This window comes from Neoarius graeffei, chromosome 16 (assembly GCF_027579695.1).
Source record: "Neoarius graeffei isolate fNeoGra1 chromosome 16, fNeoGra1.pri, whole genome shotgun sequence".
In the NCBI taxonomy this organism is placed as follows: Eukaryota; Metazoa; Chordata; class Actinopteri; order Siluriformes; family Ariidae; genus Neoarius; species Neoarius graeffei.
Window position 1 is genome coordinate 17903992 of NC_083584.1, and position 18524 is coordinate 17922515.

The 18524-nt window shown below is 41.2% G+C and overlaps 1 protein-coding gene across 1 annotated transcript in view; it reads right to left on the reverse strand.

The window, feature by feature from the left end:
• Positions 1-18524, reverse strand: part of LOC132900475 (hemicentin-2-like) — a 60221-nt gene that overhangs the window by 15779 nt on the left and 25918 nt on the right. The window contains exons 7-11 of the mRNA XM_060942587.1: positions 13203-13469; positions 9992-10324; positions 9681-9908; positions 9353-9580; positions 3007-3261 (exon numbers count right to left, since the gene is read on the reverse strand). Of these exons, the coding sequence (XP_060798570.1) occupies positions 3007-3261; positions 9353-9580; positions 9681-9908; positions 9992-10324; positions 13203-13469 (1311 nt within the window). The remainder of the gene's footprint in view (positions 1-3006; positions 3262-9352; positions 9581-9680; positions 9909-9991; positions 10325-13202; positions 13470-18524) is intronic.

Here is an 18524-nt window from a genome sequence, read left to right on the forward strand (position 1 = left end):
GCTGAATGATACATACATGTTTCAGAGCAATATGCCACCATCCAGGCAAAATCTTTTTCAGAGAAGGTCTTCCTTCTTTCAGCAAGACAATAACAAACTGCTTTCTGCACATATTGAAACTGCATGGCTCCGTAGTAAAAGAGTCAGGGTGCTAAACTGGCCTGCCTGCAGTCCAGACCTGTCTCCCATTTAAAACATCTGGGGCATTATGAAATGCAAAATACAACAAAGGACACCCGAACTGTTGAACAACTGAAATTGTATATCAGGCAAGAATGGGACAACATTTCTCTTTCAAAACTACAGCAACTGGTCTCCTCAGTTCCCAAACATTTACAGAGTGTTGTTAAAAGTAGAGGTGATGCAACACAGTGGTATACATGCCCTGTCCTAACTTTTTTGAAATGTGTTGCTGACATCAAATTCAAAATGAGCATATATTTTTCAAAAAACAATAAAATTTCTCAATTTCAACATTTGATATGTTGTCTGTGTACTATTTTCAATGAAATACAGGGTTTCCATAATTTCCATAAATCTGTTTTTATTTCCAGTTTACACAGTGTCCCAACTTTTTTGGAATTAGGGTTGTACATTGAATCTTTGCTGTTAATTATAATAATACATGTTATTGTGTAGCTTATGCTATAATAATCAAGCTGGACTGGTGTCCAATCATGAGGGTTTTTTTTCCCTGCCTAACACCAGAGTGTTCCTAGGATATGCTCCAGATCCTTAACCAGGATAAAGTGGTTAGGGAAAATGAATAAAATATAATGATCTAATCTGCGAATTAGCAGAGCTGGGTTTTTTTTTAGCACAAAAATCATTCCAGAAAAAAAAAAACTATCTACAGTGGTGCTTGAAAGTTTGCGAACCCTTTAGAATTTTCTATATATGTCTGCATAAATATGACCTAAAACATCATCAGATTTTCACACAAGTCCTAAAAGTAGATAAAAAAAACCCAGTTAAACAAATGAGACAAAAATATGATACCTGGTCATTTATTTATTGAGGAAAATGATCCAATATTACATATCTGTGAGTGGTAAAAGTATGTGAACCTCAAGGATTAGCAGTTAATTTGAAGGTAAAATTAGAGTCAGGTGTTTTCCATCAATGAGATGACAAATCAGGTGTGAGTGGGCACCCTGTTTTATTTAAAGAACAGGGATCTATCAAAGTCTGATCTTCACTACACATGTTTGTGGAAGTGTATCATGGCACGAACAAAGGAGATTTCTGAGGACCTCAGAAAAAGCGTTGTTGATGCTCGTCAGGCTGGAAAAGGTTGCAAAACCATCTCTAAAGAGTTTGGACTCCACCAATCCACAGTCAGGCAGATTGTGTACAAATGGAGGAAATTCAAGACCATTGTTACCCTCCCCAGGAGCGGTCGACCAACAAAGATCGCTCCAAGAGCAAGGCGTGTAATAGTCGACGAGGTCACAAAGGACCCCAGGGCAACTTCTAAGCAACTGAAGGCCTCTCTCACATTGGCTAATGTTAATGTTCATGAGTCCACCATCAGGAGAACACTGAACAACAATGGTGTGCATGGCAGGGTTGCAAGGAGAAAGCCACTGCTCTTCAAAAAGAACATTGCTGCTCGTCTGCAGTTTGCTAAAGATCATGTGGACAAACCAGAAGGCTATTGGAAAAATGTTTTGTGGATGGATGAGACCAAAACAGAACTTTTTGGTTTAAATGAGAAGTGTTATGTTTGGAGAAAGGAAAACACTGCATTCCAGCATAAGAACCTTATCCCATCTGTGAAACATGGTGGCGGTAATATCATGGTTTGGGCCTGTTTTGCTGCATCTGGGCCAGGACGTCTTGCCATCATTGATGGAACAATGAATTCTGAATTATACCAGTGAATTCTAAAGGAAAATGTCAGGACATCTGTCCATGAACTGAATCTCAAGAGAAGGTGGGTCATGCAGCAAAACAACGACCCTAAGCACACAAGTCGTTCTACCAAAGAATGGTTAAAGAAGAATAAAGTTCATGTTTTGGAATGGCTAAGTCAAAGTCCTGACCTTAATCCAATGGAAATGTTGTGGAAGGACCTGAAGCGAGCAGTTCATGTGAGGAAACCCACCAACATCCCAGAGTTGAAGCTGTTCTATACGGAGGAATGGGCTAAAATTCCTCCAAGCCGGTGTGCAGGACTGATCAACAGTTACCGCAAACGTTTAGTTGCAGTTATTGCTGCACAAGGGGATCACACCAGATACTGAAAGCAAAGGTTCACATACTTTTGCCACTCACAGATATGTAATATTGGCTCATTTTCCTCAATAAATAAATGACCAAGTATAATATTTTTGTCTCATTTGTTTAACTGGCTTCTCTTTATCTACTTTTAGGACTTGTGTGAAAATCTGATGTTGTTTTAGGTCATATTTATGCAGAAATACAGAAAATTCTAAAGGGTTCACAAACTTTCAAGCACCACTGTATACAATAAAACAGCTAGTATGTAGGTGCTGACATAGGAGGTTTTATGGGATGAGGAGTTATAGATAGCTGGCTAGTTAATACATTGTTAAAAGTATTTTAAGTGAATATTATGTGATTTGCTATAAATCTGAAATTCAAGTTGCTTGGTTTGAAAGCAGCAGCTATCAGTTTCTTCATATTCAACATGAAACAAAGCCGGAAACCTCCACCTTGCAAGCAAGTAGACCAGGACAAGGCGTGGGCATCTTTTAAAAGAAAGTTTTGCATAATATTAAATCCAAGCATGTGCTGTATGTGTATTTTAGCTAGCTATCATGTGTAATATTAGCTGTCTTTCCACTGAGCTTAGCTTTTGGTAACTAAATACAATTTCTGTTACGTACAAGACACACTGGCTAAACATGCCCAGATTCAGGATGTAATTTTGTCCTGATCCTAAAGAAGTCTTCAATCTCATACCACGCTGAGTAGCGAACAATTACCATTTACTTGCACATATTCTCTGGATTTCATTTACATCAATGACATCAGACTTACTTTCTACTTTCAGTGAGACTGTCCTTGTGTCAGTCCCGAGGTCATTCTCAGCAGTGCACGTATATTCACCAGCATCATTACCAGTGACTTTGGAAATCATCAGTGTTTTTTGCTGGCTCCCAGTGGCCTTAGTTTGATTTTTAAAAATCCACATCACTCGAGGCACTGGATTTCCATCAGCAATGCAGTTGAGATGCACGGCTTCACTTTCGTTCACTGTTTCCGACTGAATGTCTTGCTTAATTTTTGGGGCATCTATGGAGAAGGTTCACACAAGCATATCTTTATAAGATGATGCTATGTTATAGCTCTATTACTGCTGAATCATAGTGAATATTTTTGAAATATCAAAATCACAGACAACACAAACAGCAATGCGTATCTGAATGTTAGCATATGTAGAGAGGATATTACACGGCTGAGCGAAGATGTGAAGTTTATCATCAAGTGGTGAATATGTTCACGAGTGAGCAAAGCGAACGAGTGAAAATATTTTCAACGCAAGAAGATAAACTTCATATCTTTGCACAACCATGTAATGTTTATATTATATAAAGAACACCCACAAAAATATTCAAATGCAAGTTAATCAAAAGAATTTTAATTTTGAACCAGTTCACCATTTTGACAATGTGCGTCTAGTCAGCGGAAAAACACTGGGAGTGACATCATCAGAGTAAAATATCAGGAATTATTCTATCCACATTCACTGGATATGAGCAATCGCGTGCTCTGATTGGCGACTCTACTACTAGGATATCAGCTCATATACCGTGAGTAGAGAAAAACAAAATGGCAGAGTGTGTTGCTGAACCAACCGAGGACAAAATAAAAACTCTACTTGAAAACAAAACCCCAAAAATACAAAAAGCAACAAAATATGGAATAAAAGTACACTACCGTTCAAAAGTTTGGGGTCACTTTGAAATGTCCTTATTTTTGAAAGAAAAGCACTGTTCTTTTCAATGAAGGTCACTTTAAACTAATCAGAAATCCACTCTATACATTGTTAATGTGGTAAATGACTATTCTAGCTGCAAATGTCTGGTTTTTGGTGCAATATCTCCATAGATGTATAGAGGCCCATTTCCAGCAACTCTCACTCCAGTGTTCTAATGGTACAATGTGTTTGCTCATTGCCTCAGAAGGCTAATGGATGATTAGAAAACCCTTGTACAATCATGTTAGCACAGCTGAAAACAGTTGAGCTCTTTAGAGAAGCTATAAAACTGACCTTCCTTTGAGCAGATTGAGGTGGGGTTTACATTAGACCATATCAGCGGATCATCAGATTAACGTTTTTAAAACGATTAACATGCACACAGCAACACCAATACATGATTCGCCTACACACAGCAACGCCAATACACGGATACGCTCGGCTCCGCAGGCATCCTGCGCTCCAAATCACTCCGCCCTGAACAGCGAGTGCCCTCTGGAGGGTGCGCACTCCGGTCCTGCGCAGCTCACAGAGCGCGCGAGTGAAGCACACGAGCAGTAATTCGGGACTGAGCCGCTGTGTGTGTGATCTCAGTGCATATCGGGCATGCGCGTCACTTACCACTTGCAAGTGGAAGGATGGCAAGCCTAAAGACAATCATAACTACACAATGGGCAGTATTTGCATCAGTATTTGCAGTATTTTCATACTTTTATACTCTTTAATGAAAGGTGATACAAGGCGGAAGTCCGCGCCGTTTTTCAGCAGTCGCGTCACATGACCAACGCCAGCAAATCAGGAAGGTGGATGTCACAGTGACGTTGTCCAATGACGACGCCAGCTAGAGCTCAGCACAGCGTATCCGCGTATCTCAATGTTTACACAGCACCGGACCAGACACGATCTGGATTGAATACGCGGACCCTGGCGGATTCCCGTTTCCCGGCGTTTTAATGTAAACGGACAGTGCATCCGCGAAGAAAACGAGACAGATACAGTCTAATGTAAACTTGGCCTGAGTTTCTGGAGCATCACATTTGTAGGGTCGATTAAATGCTCAAAATGGCCAGAAAAATGTTTCGAATATATTTTCTATTCATTTTACAACTTATGGTGGTAAATAAAAGTGTGACTTTTCATGGAAAACACAAAATTGTCTGGGTGACCCCAAACTTTTGAATGGTAGTGTATCTTTTTTATTTTCCTAGAATTATTATTATCACATTTTTCACAAATTTCTACTGTCATTTTGTCGGTTTGTTTACATTCTAAGCGGAAATTATTTTTGTTGGACATTTTGTATAAAGATTTTATTTATCGAATTTGCAAAAAATAAAAATAAAAATGCTCTTTTTCTCAAAATCTAGTGAATGTGATAGAATAAAACAGTTATTCCACTCAATCTCGTCATACATGGCTTATAGCCAACTCGGTGCTACGCGCTTTGTCGGCTATCAGTTCATGTACGACTCGATTTCATGGAATAATTGTTAAATGTGTCACTCAGATCCGTGATGTATTTCATATGAAAAATGCGAGTTTTTCAACATGAGAAGATAAACTTCATATCTTCAAGCCAGCGTGTGATTTTCTTTTTATTATATCGACACATTAACAAACAAAAAGTACCCAAATTTATCAAAACAATTCATCGATTTCCTCATGAGTCACATATAGAGATTTATGTCACGGTTTTGGTTCTCCATGTCCCAGATGTAGCACGAATGAAAAATACAAGTGGCGTATTTCCCAGTAAAACACTCATGTCTGTATAATATTTGAATTTATGTCCTATAAATACAGTATAAAACCCCCCAAACCCTCTGACTTTTTACATATTAGTCCTCTGTAAAATGAAAATTTTAATAAAGATATATCATAAATAAGTGATCATGTTTGACAACATTAATTGCAACCATAAAAGGATAAAGTCTGAGGAGTTGTTCTTTAAATTAAAAAGTATAATAATTGACAACTGGCTGTGATATAAGAGAAATAAAGCACTTACGAACATGCTCATATAGGAAAACAATCAACAATCAGGTGGAGTTACTACAACCCCGATTCCAAAAAAGTTGGGACAAAGTACAAATTGTAAATAAAAACGGAATGCAATGATGTGGAAGTTTAAAAATTCCATATTTCACTCAGAATAGAACATAGATGACATATCAAATGTTTAAACTGAGAAAATGTATCAATTAAAGAGAAAAATTAGGTGATTTTAAATTTCATGACAACAACACATCTCAAAAAAGTTGGGACAAGGCCATGTTTACCACTGTGAGACATCCCCTTTTCTCTTTACAACAGTCTGTAAACGTCTGGGGACTGAGGAGACAAGTTGCTTAAGTTTAGGGATAGGAATGTTAACCCATTCTTGTCTAATGTAGGATTCTAGTTGCTCAACTGTCTTGGGTCTTTTTTGTCGTATCTTCCGTTTTATGATGCGCCAAATGTTTTCTATGGGTGAAAGATCTGGACTGCAGGCTGGCCAGTTCAGTACCCGGACCCTTCTTCTACGCAGCCATGATGCTGTAATTGATGCAGTATGTGGTTTGGCATTGTCATGTTGGAAAATGCAAGGTCTTCCCTGAAAGAGACGTCGTCTGGATGGAAGCATATGTTGCTCTAGAACCTGGATATACCTTTCAGCATTGATGGTGTCTTTCCAGATGTGTAAGCTGCCCATGCCACACGCACTAATGCAACCCCATACCATCAGAGATGCAGGCTTCTGAACTGAGTGCTGATAACAACTTGGGTTGTCCTTCTCCTCTTTAGTCCGAATGACACGGCGTCCCTGATTTCCATAAAGAACTTCAAATTTTGATTAATCTGACCACGGAACAGTTTTCCACTTTGCCACAGTCCATTTTAAATGAGCCTTGGCCCAGAGAAGACGTCTGCGCTTCTGGATCATGTTTAGATACGGCTTCTTCTTTGAACTATAGAGTTTTAGCTGGCAATGGCGGATGGCACGGTGAATTGTGTTCACAGATAATGTTCTCTGGAAATATTCCTGAGCCCATTTTGTGATTTCCAATACAGAAGCATGCCTGTATGTGATGCAGTGTCATCTAAGGTCCCGAAGATCACGGGCACCCAGTCTGGTTTTCCGGCTTTGACCCTTACGCACAGAGATTCTTCCAGATTCTCTGAATCTTTTGATGATATTATGCACTGTAGATGATATGTTCAAACTCTTTGCAATTTTACACTGTCGAACTCCTTTCTGATATTGCTCCACTATTTGTCGGTGCAGAATTAGGGGGATTGGTGATCCTCTTCCCATCTTTACTTCTGAGAGCCGCTGCCACTCCAAGATGCTCTTTTTATACCCAGTCGTGTTAATGACCTATTGCCAATTGACCTAATGAGTTGCAATTTGGTCCTCCAGCTGTTCCTTTTTTGTACCTTTAACTTTTCCAGCCTCTTACACTACGTTCACACTGCAAGGCTTAATGCTCAATTCCGATTTTTTTGTGAAATCCGATTTTTTTGTGAGGTCGTTCACATTAACAAATATATGCGACTTGTATGTGATCCTCAGTATGAATGAAAAGCGACCTAAAAGTGTTCCGCATGCGCATTGCAGGATATGACGACGTCACACGCAGTGAGCATGGCCAGTGTTTACGGAAGTAACCTAAAGTTTCCTGTGTATGACAGTAGCCAGCATGGAGTACCTGGCAATGATGCAGTTGTTGTTGCGATGGAGCCAGAACATGCACAATAGCCTGATGTTAAGGAGGAGGTTGAGAAGGAAGAGGGCAAGGGTTTTGGCTCAGGCGTTCTGCGGGGTAGTGACTGCAACCTCCGTTCAAAGGAACATCAAAGCCATGTTGTTGTAACTTTTTTTTAGAGACCCGCCGCCTACTTCAGCGCAGAATAGTGACATTTGTGGCTTGCTGATGACGTGCAAGTCGGATGAATGCGACCTGGCAGTTCAGACTGAAGTCGCATATGAAAAGATCGGATAGGAATCGGAATTAGGACCACATATCCAAACGGCCTGGGTCGGATTTGAAAAAATCGGATCTGTGTCGTTCATATTGTCAATAAAAGATCGGATACAGGTCACATATGGGCGAAAAAATCGGATTTGAGTCACTTCAGCCTGCAGTGTGAACGTAGTGTTATTGCCCCGTCCCAACTTTTTTGAGATGTGTTGCTGTCATGAAATTTCAAATGAGCCAATATTTTGCATGAAACTTCAAAATGTCTCACTTTTGACATTTGATATGTTGTCTATGTTCTATTGTGAATACAATATCAGTTTTTGAGATTTGTAAATTATTGCATTCCATTTTTATTTACAATTTGTACTTTGTCCCAACTTTTTTGGAATTGGGGTTGTATTACCACCCGAAAGTTGAATATTTTCCTATAACAGCATGTTTTATTCTTCTTATACCTGGACTTTCCCCAAAGCATGGATATGTGGCGCTCTGCCGCGCTGTGTGATATCAGCCATCAATACCATAAATTAAACAATGTAGAGTGCTTTCTGTACCTAAATATCTCCTATTCCCCACTGAAAATGAGTAATAACTATAGCAATAGGAAGATATTGTAATCTATAGGTCTAGACTATCCTGGTCCTCAACCCAGAAGTGAAAATAAAGGGTTTCGCTGTGTGCACTGACTACCATTCGCAACCACACATAAAACCACATTCTAGGTGCTGGTTGCTAGATGGCACTGTTGCATGATTTGACCTCGATTCTGTTCCCGGCATCCGAGAACTGGAAAAGGAAGACGTGTGCTACGAAGTGTTTTCTAATCTAATTTTGCCCTTTAGGGTGGCACGGTGGTGTAGTGGTTAGCGCTGTCGCCTCACAGCAAGAAGGTCCGGGTTCGAGCCCCATGGCCGGCGAGGGCCTTTCTGTGTGGAGTTTGCATGTTCTCCCCGTGTCCGCGTGGGTTTCTTCCTGGTGCTCCGGTTTCCCCCACAGTCCAAAGACATGCAGGTTAGGTTAACTGGTGACTCTAAATTGACCGTAGGTGTGAATGTGAGTGTGAATGGTTGTTTGTCTCTATGCGTCGGCCCTGTGATGACCTGGCGACTTGTCCAGTGTGTACCCTGCTTCTCGCCCATAGTCAGCCGGGATAGGCTCCAGCTTGTTCGCAACCCTGGACAGGATAAGCAGTTACGGATCATGGATGGATGGAAAATCACAGCTTGTCACATTACCGAGAAAAAATGAAGTGCAAACTCCTTTGTCCTAAACACCTTCTGATTGAGGAAAACTTAGCAACCGTTACACTGGAGACGCCTTCCAAAGATGGAAAGCTTCACCATGTCAATGATTATGCTTTTTTCTTTGTTAAATAATGTTTTTAAATCCATTGACTCAAACCAAGAATTCAACATTGCTGTGGTATTTAAAAAAAAACACTTACACAGAACATTAACGGTCAAATTGTGTTGTTTAGTTCCGTGCTTGTTCACAGCTGTGATCACGTATGAGCCGCTGTCTCCCCTTCTGAGATCATGAAGAGGGTTCACTGGTTTTCCATCTTTTTCCCAGGTGATGTTTGCTTCAGGAGAAGCCACAACTGAACATTCACCCAAGAAGGATTCACCCTCTCTTACGTTGTAGCTCGTAGGACAGACAAATTTAGGAGCATCTAAAAAGAGCAGAGACTGCTATTAAGATCAAATTCAATAATTCTGTTATCATAAAAAAGTTGATGATATCCAAATAGTCTTTAGAGATTGTCCACTCACACTCTACTATGACATTTATGACACAGGACACCTTTCCGGCCACATTAGTGGCAATGAATTTATATTGGCCCGAGTCATTTTCGCTGAGACTCAAATCAGAGCTGACCAGTGATTTGCCTCGGTACCAGGTGATGACTGGAGGTGGGCTTCCCGTAGCATTAAAAGGATAAGCATTCAAGGGGGTATTTCTCATAGGAAACCAATCTGAACAAGTAATTTGAGGTTTGGCTGAAAAATACACATAAACCAATGTAAAAAAAAAATCTTCTGTCATACATATGGAAAGTCTAAAGCATTTCTGAAGCACTTACTATTAACTGGAACACTGAGAAGATTTGATTTTATGATAGGAGAAGGCTGAGGTCCTGTTGGTCCCAGTTTTAGCTGTGCTTCACACCTGTATGGAGCGTCAGCTTCGTCTTTGCTGGCCTTGATCTTCATTGTAATGGTCTTATTAATAGGAATTTTGGTCAGCAAGCTTTTGAATCCTCTGTTTTTCAATAACCTGTCTCCTTTGTACCAATAAACAGCAAGGACGTTCACAGGAGCGAAATTCTGAATGTCACACTGGAGCTCATACTTTTTGCCTTCGGTCATTGGCCCTGTGTGATTCACGATGCTGATAGACACCTCGTCCGGAAGCTCTGCACAGAGAAATGATTAATCTGCCTTCAACCTCCTTCTATATATAATATATTGTATGACAATTTGTATTATTCTATCCACATTCACTAGATATGAGCAATCGCGAGCTTGGATTGGCTACACTACTACTAGTATATCAGCTTGTATACCATGAGTAATAATAATAATTTACATATACATAGCGGGCGGCACGGTAGTGTAGTGGTTAGCGTTGTCGCCTCACAGCAAGAAGGTCCGGGTTCGAGCCCCGTGGCTGGCGAGGGCCTTTCTGTGCGGAGTTTGCATGTTCTCCCCGTGTCCGCGTGGGTTTCCTCCGGGTGCTCCGGTTTCCTCCACAGTCCAAAGACATGCAGGTTAGGTTAACTGGTGACTCTAAATTGACCGTAGGTGTGAATGTGAGTGTGAATGGTTGTCTGTGTCTATGTGTCAGCCCTGTGATGACCTGGCGACTTGTCCAGGGTGTACCCCGCCTTTCGCCCGTAGTCAGCTGGGATAGGCTCCAGCTTGCCTGCGACCCTGTAGAAGGATAAAGCAGCTACAGATAATGAGATGAGATGAGATATACATAGCAACTTTCTCAAACTCAAAGTTTGAGTATCACTAGTGGAAAGAAAGGGTAGAAGGCGGGCAATGTTCTGGAGGTGGAAGAAAGCAGTCTTGGTGAGGGATTTAATCTGAGGATCAAAGTTGAGTGAGGGGTCAAACAATAGTCCAAGGGTTCTGACAACAGGTGAAGATTTAACAAGTGCGCCGTTGATGTTAAGGCCCCCGTCACACTTATTCAGAATTAGCAGGAATCAAACAGAACCAGCCGGAATGAAAAAATTTTCAAAATTCATGCCACATTCGGGCGGGAATTTCAAACTGACCAACATTCTTACAGCTCTTGTAAGAATGCCGTTTGAATACTTAGAATGCGCTTCGAACCCGCCTCGAATGATTCTTGCACATTCCGGGTGTATTAGCTTTCGAATGCAGTTCAAATGTAGTTGGAACACAGTAGGAATACCTAGAATGCTGTTAGAATGCAGTAAGAATATTAAGAATGCACTTCGAATGCCGTACGAGTGCGGTTCGATTGCTGCCCGAATACCACCCGAAGTCTGGTCAGAAGGTGCCTCGAATGCTGTATGAATTCACCTCAAATCCAATCAGAACGCTCCCAGAATAGCTGCTGAATATGTTTCGAACGTCTAAGAATTCAAAGAGAATGCAGCTCGAATACTTAGAATGTACTTTGAATATCCCGGAATATATGAAGAATTTTCATTCCAACGGCATTCCGGCTCATTCAAGGCACATTCGGGACATTCTGGCAGGATTTGAAGTAGCTTGCCATTTCGATTTGTCCCTCAAACGCGATCAGAATGTTTCGAATGCTGTTGGAATGCCGTTAGAATATTTAGAATGCAGTCAGAATGCAGTTAGAATACACTTCGAATGCCGTTCGATATTTCTCCTCTTCGAATGCACCTCGAAGTTTTGAGCATGAGCAAAACATTCAGGCCGGCCACAAGAATGGGCCTGAATGTTTGGAATGCAGTCAGAATTTTTAGAATGCACTTCGAATATCCCGGAATATACGAATAATTTTCATTCCGACGGCATTCCGGCTCATTCCGCCTCTAGTGTGACTACCCTATAAGGCTGAAGCTAGAAGATTTGGACAATGGAGATTTGGGGTTGATAAGCATGATTTCTGTTTTATCTGTGTTAAGTTTTTGAAAATTATTCTGTATCCTCAACTTTAGGTCTGATAGACAGTCAATGAGAGAACTTGGAGTGGGGTCACTGAGGGAGGATGTAGTGAAATATAAGTGAATGTCATCAGTGTAGCAATGGAAGCGAAGACAATGGTTATGAATAATTTGGCCAAGGGGCAGGATGTAAGGAAGAGGAGGGGCCCAAGAACAGACCCCTGGGGGACACCACAAGTAACAGGGGACATGGAGGACTTATGTGGACCCAGTGCAACAAACTGTTGTCTGTTGGTGAGGTAGGACCAAAACCAGTGGAGGGCTATGTCTGTGATACCAATAGCTGACAAACGGGAGATGAGTGTGTCATGATTGATGGTGTCAAATGCAGCAGATAAGTCAAGGAGAATGAGAATGTTAAGTGAACCACTATCAGCAAAGAAGTAGTAGAGAAAATAGTAGAGAAAAACAAAATGGTGGAGTGTGTTGCTGAACCAACCAAGTACGAAATAAAAACTCTACCCAAAAACAAAACCCTAAAAAATACAAAAAAAAAAGCAACAAAATGTGGAATGAAAGTATTTGGTGGTAAGAATGTATTTTTCTTTATTTTTCAAACATTATTAATATTGCATTTTTCACAAATTGCTACTGTCATTTCGCCAGTTTGTTTACATCTTTCACCTTTAAGCATTAAAATTTGTTGATTTTTTATGACTGGTTCAAAAGCTCAAAGAAGTTTGTAAATTACAGAACTGAAATATCCAAGAATTAAATAAATGTCTAAAGCTATTCTATACCTCGGCACGACAGCAAGATGGCACTTTCTACAAAAAAAACAAAAAAACACTAAAGTCAATTCATGCAGCCATCGATAGGTTTTTAAGAAGTCCGCCTAAGCGGAAATGATTTTGTCGGACATTTTGTATAAAGTTTTTATTTATCGAATTTGCAAAAAATAAAAATGCTCTGTTTCTCAAAATCCAGTGAATGTGAATAGAATAAAACAGTTATTCCACTCAATCTTGTCATACATCTTGGTGCGATGCGTCTCGTCAGCTATCAGCTCATGGATGACTCGATTTCATGGAATAATTGTTAAATAGTTTGTGGTCCACATATTAACTGTGACAACCAAAAGTTTACTCACCAATCAGTAAATCAACACTTTGATACTTACTGTAAATGGTAAGTGGGAGAGTTTTGTTGCATTGTAAATTATCCATCATGAAGCACACAGGTTGGATTTCCCAATCAGTCAGATTGTCTGTTGCCCAGGTGACAGTCTGATTATCAGGCCGAGACTCATTTCCAGGTGGTAAGCTCCAGGCCGGACGAGTGTAGTTGGAGAGGGAACGGCAGCTCACAGAGACACGATCTCCAGGTTGTACCACCAGCTCAGGAGGATCCAGCTCAAGGTCAGAACAACCGCTGGATTGTGCTGTTGCTATTAATAGGATTCATACAAATACATACAAGCTCAGTCTCATACAAGATCGGACTCATAAGTTTAAAATATTACATAGAGCTCATAAAGTCTGGTTACCTAAAACGGATCCAATATAGACAGATGTGACAAATGTCAAACCCATACAATTTGAGTTATATGTTCGTCTTGTGCCCAGCTTTGCACTGCTATTGGCTCAATTACTTTACTGAAAATTAATGTTGCAGTGCACCTTGCTGTCATAGTGTTTGGTGTTCCCAAGGACTGGAGTTGCTTTAATAATGAACAAGAGCAGAAAAAGAAACAGAACGGACAAAGAGGATAACAGGAACAAACGCATGAGCATTGTCATTCCCTACATTTCTGGTCTATTTGAGAAACTCAGGAGGATCTTCTACAAACACAACATTCCGGTACATTTCAGACCCAGTAACACCCTGAAGCAGAAACTGGTCCACCCTAAGGACAGAATACCCAGACACAAACAGGACAACGTAGTGTATGCCATTCAGTGCAGTGAGGAATGCACGGACTAGTATATTGGGGAAACAAAACAACCGCTTCACAGGTGCATGGCTCAACACAGGAGAGCCAGTTCCTCAGGCCAGGACTCTGCTGTCTACCTTCATCTTAACAACAAAGGACACTCATTTCAGGATTGCAACGTACGCATTTTAGCCAGAGAGGATCGTTGGTATGAGCGAGGAGTTAAAGAAGCCATTTTTGTCAACCTGGAACGGCCATCACTGAACAGAGGTGGGGGTCTAAGACATCATTTATCAGCCACCTACAATGCAGTCCTTGGCACACTTCCCAGACAACTGAATGCACACCAAAACCCAGCTGTTTTCAGTGACTCACAAGAGGACAGAGAGAATCAGCATTCCATTGATCACCCTAACGGGCAATCCATTGATCATCCTAACGACTCTCGAGGCCGTTCACAACCAGCCCCCAGTGACCCACACCAACAGGATGACTCAGGCCAAGTTTACATTAGACCGTATCTGTCTCGTTTTCTTTGCAGATGCACTGTCCGTTTACATTAAACCGCCTGGAAACGCCAGGAAACGGGAATCCGCCAGGGTCCACGTATTCAGTCTAGATCGTGTCTGGTCCGGTGCTGTGTAAACATTGAGATACGTGGATACGCTGTGCTGAGCTCTAGCTGGTGTCTCATTGGACAACATCACTGTGACATCCACCTTCCTGATTCGCTGACGTTGGTCATGTGACGCGACTGCTGAAAAACGGCGCGGACTTCCGCCTTGTATCACCTTTCATTAAAGAGTATAAAAGTATGAAAATACTGCAAATACTGATGCAAATACTGCCCATTGTGTAGTTATGATTGTCTTTAGGCTTGCCATCCTTCCACTTGCAAGTGGTAAGTGATATGCGCTGGGATCACACACACAGCGGCTCAGTCCCGAATCGTGGCTCGTGCACTTCACTCGCGCGCTCTGTGAGCTGCGCAAGGCCGGAGTGCGCACCCTCCAGAGGGCACTCGCTGTTCAGGGCGGAGTGATTTGGAGTGCAGGATGCCTGCGGAGCCGAGCGTATCCGTGTATTGGTGTTGCTGTGTGCACTCAAATCGTGTATTGGTGTTGCTGTGTGCACACTAATCGTTTTAAAAACGTTAATCTGATGATCCGCTGATACGGTCTAATGTAAACATGGGCTCAATGACACCTTAGATGAGCTTTTCATCCATGAGAGGATACATACCTGATGCTCCCTACCAGTCAGACAGAACTGAAGAAGCCTTTCGGATGAGAGGTGAAACGTCTTCAAGAACTTTCAAGCAAGTCCAGTTGCTCTCTTTTACCACCCACAGTTTTAATAATGAACAGTTAGACATTTTAGCATTTGCACATTAATTGTTTCTACACCATCATTTATTTTACTGGAAATCTAACAAACCCCTAGCTCTTGGTCAGTGGCCCAAGGATAGGATGCCATTTGTTAAACTGGAGGAAGTTGTGTCCTCACTGAAAGTAGCTGATAAATTTCTCGACAGATGGTAATCAAGCATCACTTACTCCATTTCATTACAAACTCTGCCGTGACTAACTTTTTATCTGATTTTTAGCTCATCCGGCCGTAGGCCAGGCCAGATGAGCTTGTGCGATCACGTGTCATCCGTCTGTCGTCTGTCCACAATTTACAAAAATCACTACTCCTCCTACAGGATTGATTGGATTTCGATCAAACTTACATACAATGTTCCCCAGATGGGTGTGTGTAAAAGTTGTCAAGATGGTGGCACCACCTGTCATACAGTATTTACAATTTTATGGGCATCTGAAATTTTTGGGTGACTCGTCACATTAAATGCTATTCTGTGTAAACTGCTGGGATGTTTTCACTGAAACTCACCCAGAAGACTCTAAAGACATATTTCAACAAGAATTGTTCACCAGGTGGCGCCACCTATCATGGATGAGGCTACACAGGAGTCACGTGCAATTTCACGAAAATCACTACTCCTCCTACAGGAGTGATCAGATTTTGATCAAACTCGTATGGAAAGTTCCCCAGGTTGGTATGTATAAAAGTTGTCAAGATGGTAGCGCCACCTGTCATATTTAACATTTTATGGGTATTTGAAATTTTTGGTTGACTCGTCACACCAAACACTACTGTTCGTAAACTGCTAGGATGTTTTCACTGAAACTCACCCAGAAGACTCTAAAGACATATTCCAACAAGAGTTGTTCACCAGGTGGCGCCACCTGCCATGGATGTGGCTACACAGGCTCATGCAATTTCACAAAAATCGTTACTCCTCTCACAGGATTGATCGGATTTCAAACTTGTACACAACAATAGTGGCCGGCATGAACTACAGCCTCATTGAGGCTATTTTTTCCCTTTCTCTCTTTCTGTGGGATATAAGTGGAACTTCGTGTTAATACATTTGAATAAGGGAAGTAATTGGAAATAATAGGTTAATAATAATCTGGATTTGTTTAAACTAATGTTTTATGTAAAAATTTAACCCACGGTTGTTACATAACTCCATATTTCTCAACAAAAATGTTGGAACAAAAAGTGGTAACAAAACGTAACCACCTCCAATTCATATTTCATTTCTAATTATGAACTAAAGATTATTATCATACAGTTGTGGTCAAAAGTTAACATACAGTGACATGAATGTCATCTTAGATATGAATGTCATGGCAATATTTGGGCTTTCAATGATTTCTCTGAACTGTTCGTTTTCTGTGGTGAAATGATTGTACAACATATTTCTTTAATAGAAAAAACCCCATGAATTTGGTGCAGATGTTTTAATTTATTTTGGGTTTTCTGAAAGCAACACAGGGTCGAAATTATACATATAGGGTCAAAAATTTACATACACTTGCTCAGATTATTAATTCAGAGGTGCTGAAACTTCCAAAATGTCTCTCATCTTGCCAAGGCCAAGATCTCTTAGCTTCCTGTTAGTGATCATGATTGACTACAGCTGGTAGCTTCCCTGTGCCTTCATAAAAAGTGTTTGTTTACAGCACTCATTGGATTGACCAGCACAGTAAAATGGGAAAGTCCAAGGAGCTCAGTGCAGAGCTGAGAAAGAGGATCACAGGTATACACAACTCAGGAATGTCTCTTGGAACCATTTCTAAACAACTGCAAATTCCAAGATCAATTCAAACAATTGTATGTAAGTTACTGTGAGGTGTAGTCACTTTGCCAAGCCACTTTGCTTCACGAAAACCAAAACTGTCACCCTCAGCTGAAAGGAAATTGGTTCGGATTGTCAGGAACAACCTGAAAACCACCATGGCGCAGCCCTGCCATGAACTGGAAGCTGATGGATCAGTCAGTGCGTTTACATGCACATCCAAATCGAGCTACTGTCGGTAATCGAGCTAAGGGTCCCAGCAGGGATGCCAGAGAAATCCAATCCTACATGCACACAAGGAAATCGAGCTATTGTGTGAGGTACATTGTGCACCCGAGCCACAGGTAGCGCTACATGCCCCATCATGTCGGTACACTTCCGGTTGTCGTCATGAAGAAGAGCTATTCAAGAGTATAAACAAAGTTATCAGTTCCGTGTTCACAAGAAGAACGACGACGAGGACAGCAACATCGAGAGAGAGAAGATGGACAACAACGAAGCAGCTCAGCACTTGTTGAACCGCTTGTGGTCTTGTCACTTGTCACTTCTGGAAGGGGCAGTGCTGAAGTAAGTAGCTCGACTACGTAGCTTGATAGGGTTCACATGCACTAAGTAGCTTGGCTACAATTGCATAATCTAGGTCGCGTAGCTCGATTACGAGAAATCCAGTTCGGTTCAATTTCAGCCGAGCTAAGGTGTTTCCATGGCATTTAGAACTTCGATTTCAGTCGAGCTACAGCAGAAATTCGATTTTCTCTATGTGCATGTAAACGCACTGACTGTCTACAGTTCAGTGAGCTTTATATCACCATGGACTAAGAGGCTGCTATCCAAGAAATAACCCCCTCCTCCAAAATTGACACCTTCAAGCTGAACTAAAGTTTGCAACTCCCCACATGGACAAAGAAAAAGCCTTCTGGAAGATAGCTGTATGGTCACATGAGACAAAGATTGAGTTGTTTGGCCACAATGACCATGATGTACAGAGGGACACTGTACCAACTGGTGGTGGTGGTAGGATCATCATGCTCTGGGCTGTTTTACTACCAGTGGAACTGGTTTATTGCACAAAGTGGATAGAATAATGAAGAAGGAGGACTACCTCAGAATTCTTCAGCATAACCTCAAACCATTGGAAACTTGAACATGACTGGGAGTCACAGCAGGACAATGAACCCAAACACACATCAGAGTTGGTTGTGGAGGATAAAGCAGGCTAACATTAAGCTTAAAACAAGCCCTGACTTCAATCCTATTGAAAATATATGGACCGTGCTTATAAGTCGAATCCATGCCAAGAAATTTAATTGAACTCTATGAATTCTACCATGAAGAGTTGTGAAACATCCAACCAGAATTCTGCCAGGAGCTTGTTCATGGCAAACAAAAATGCTTGGTCAAGGTGAATCTTGCGAAGAGAC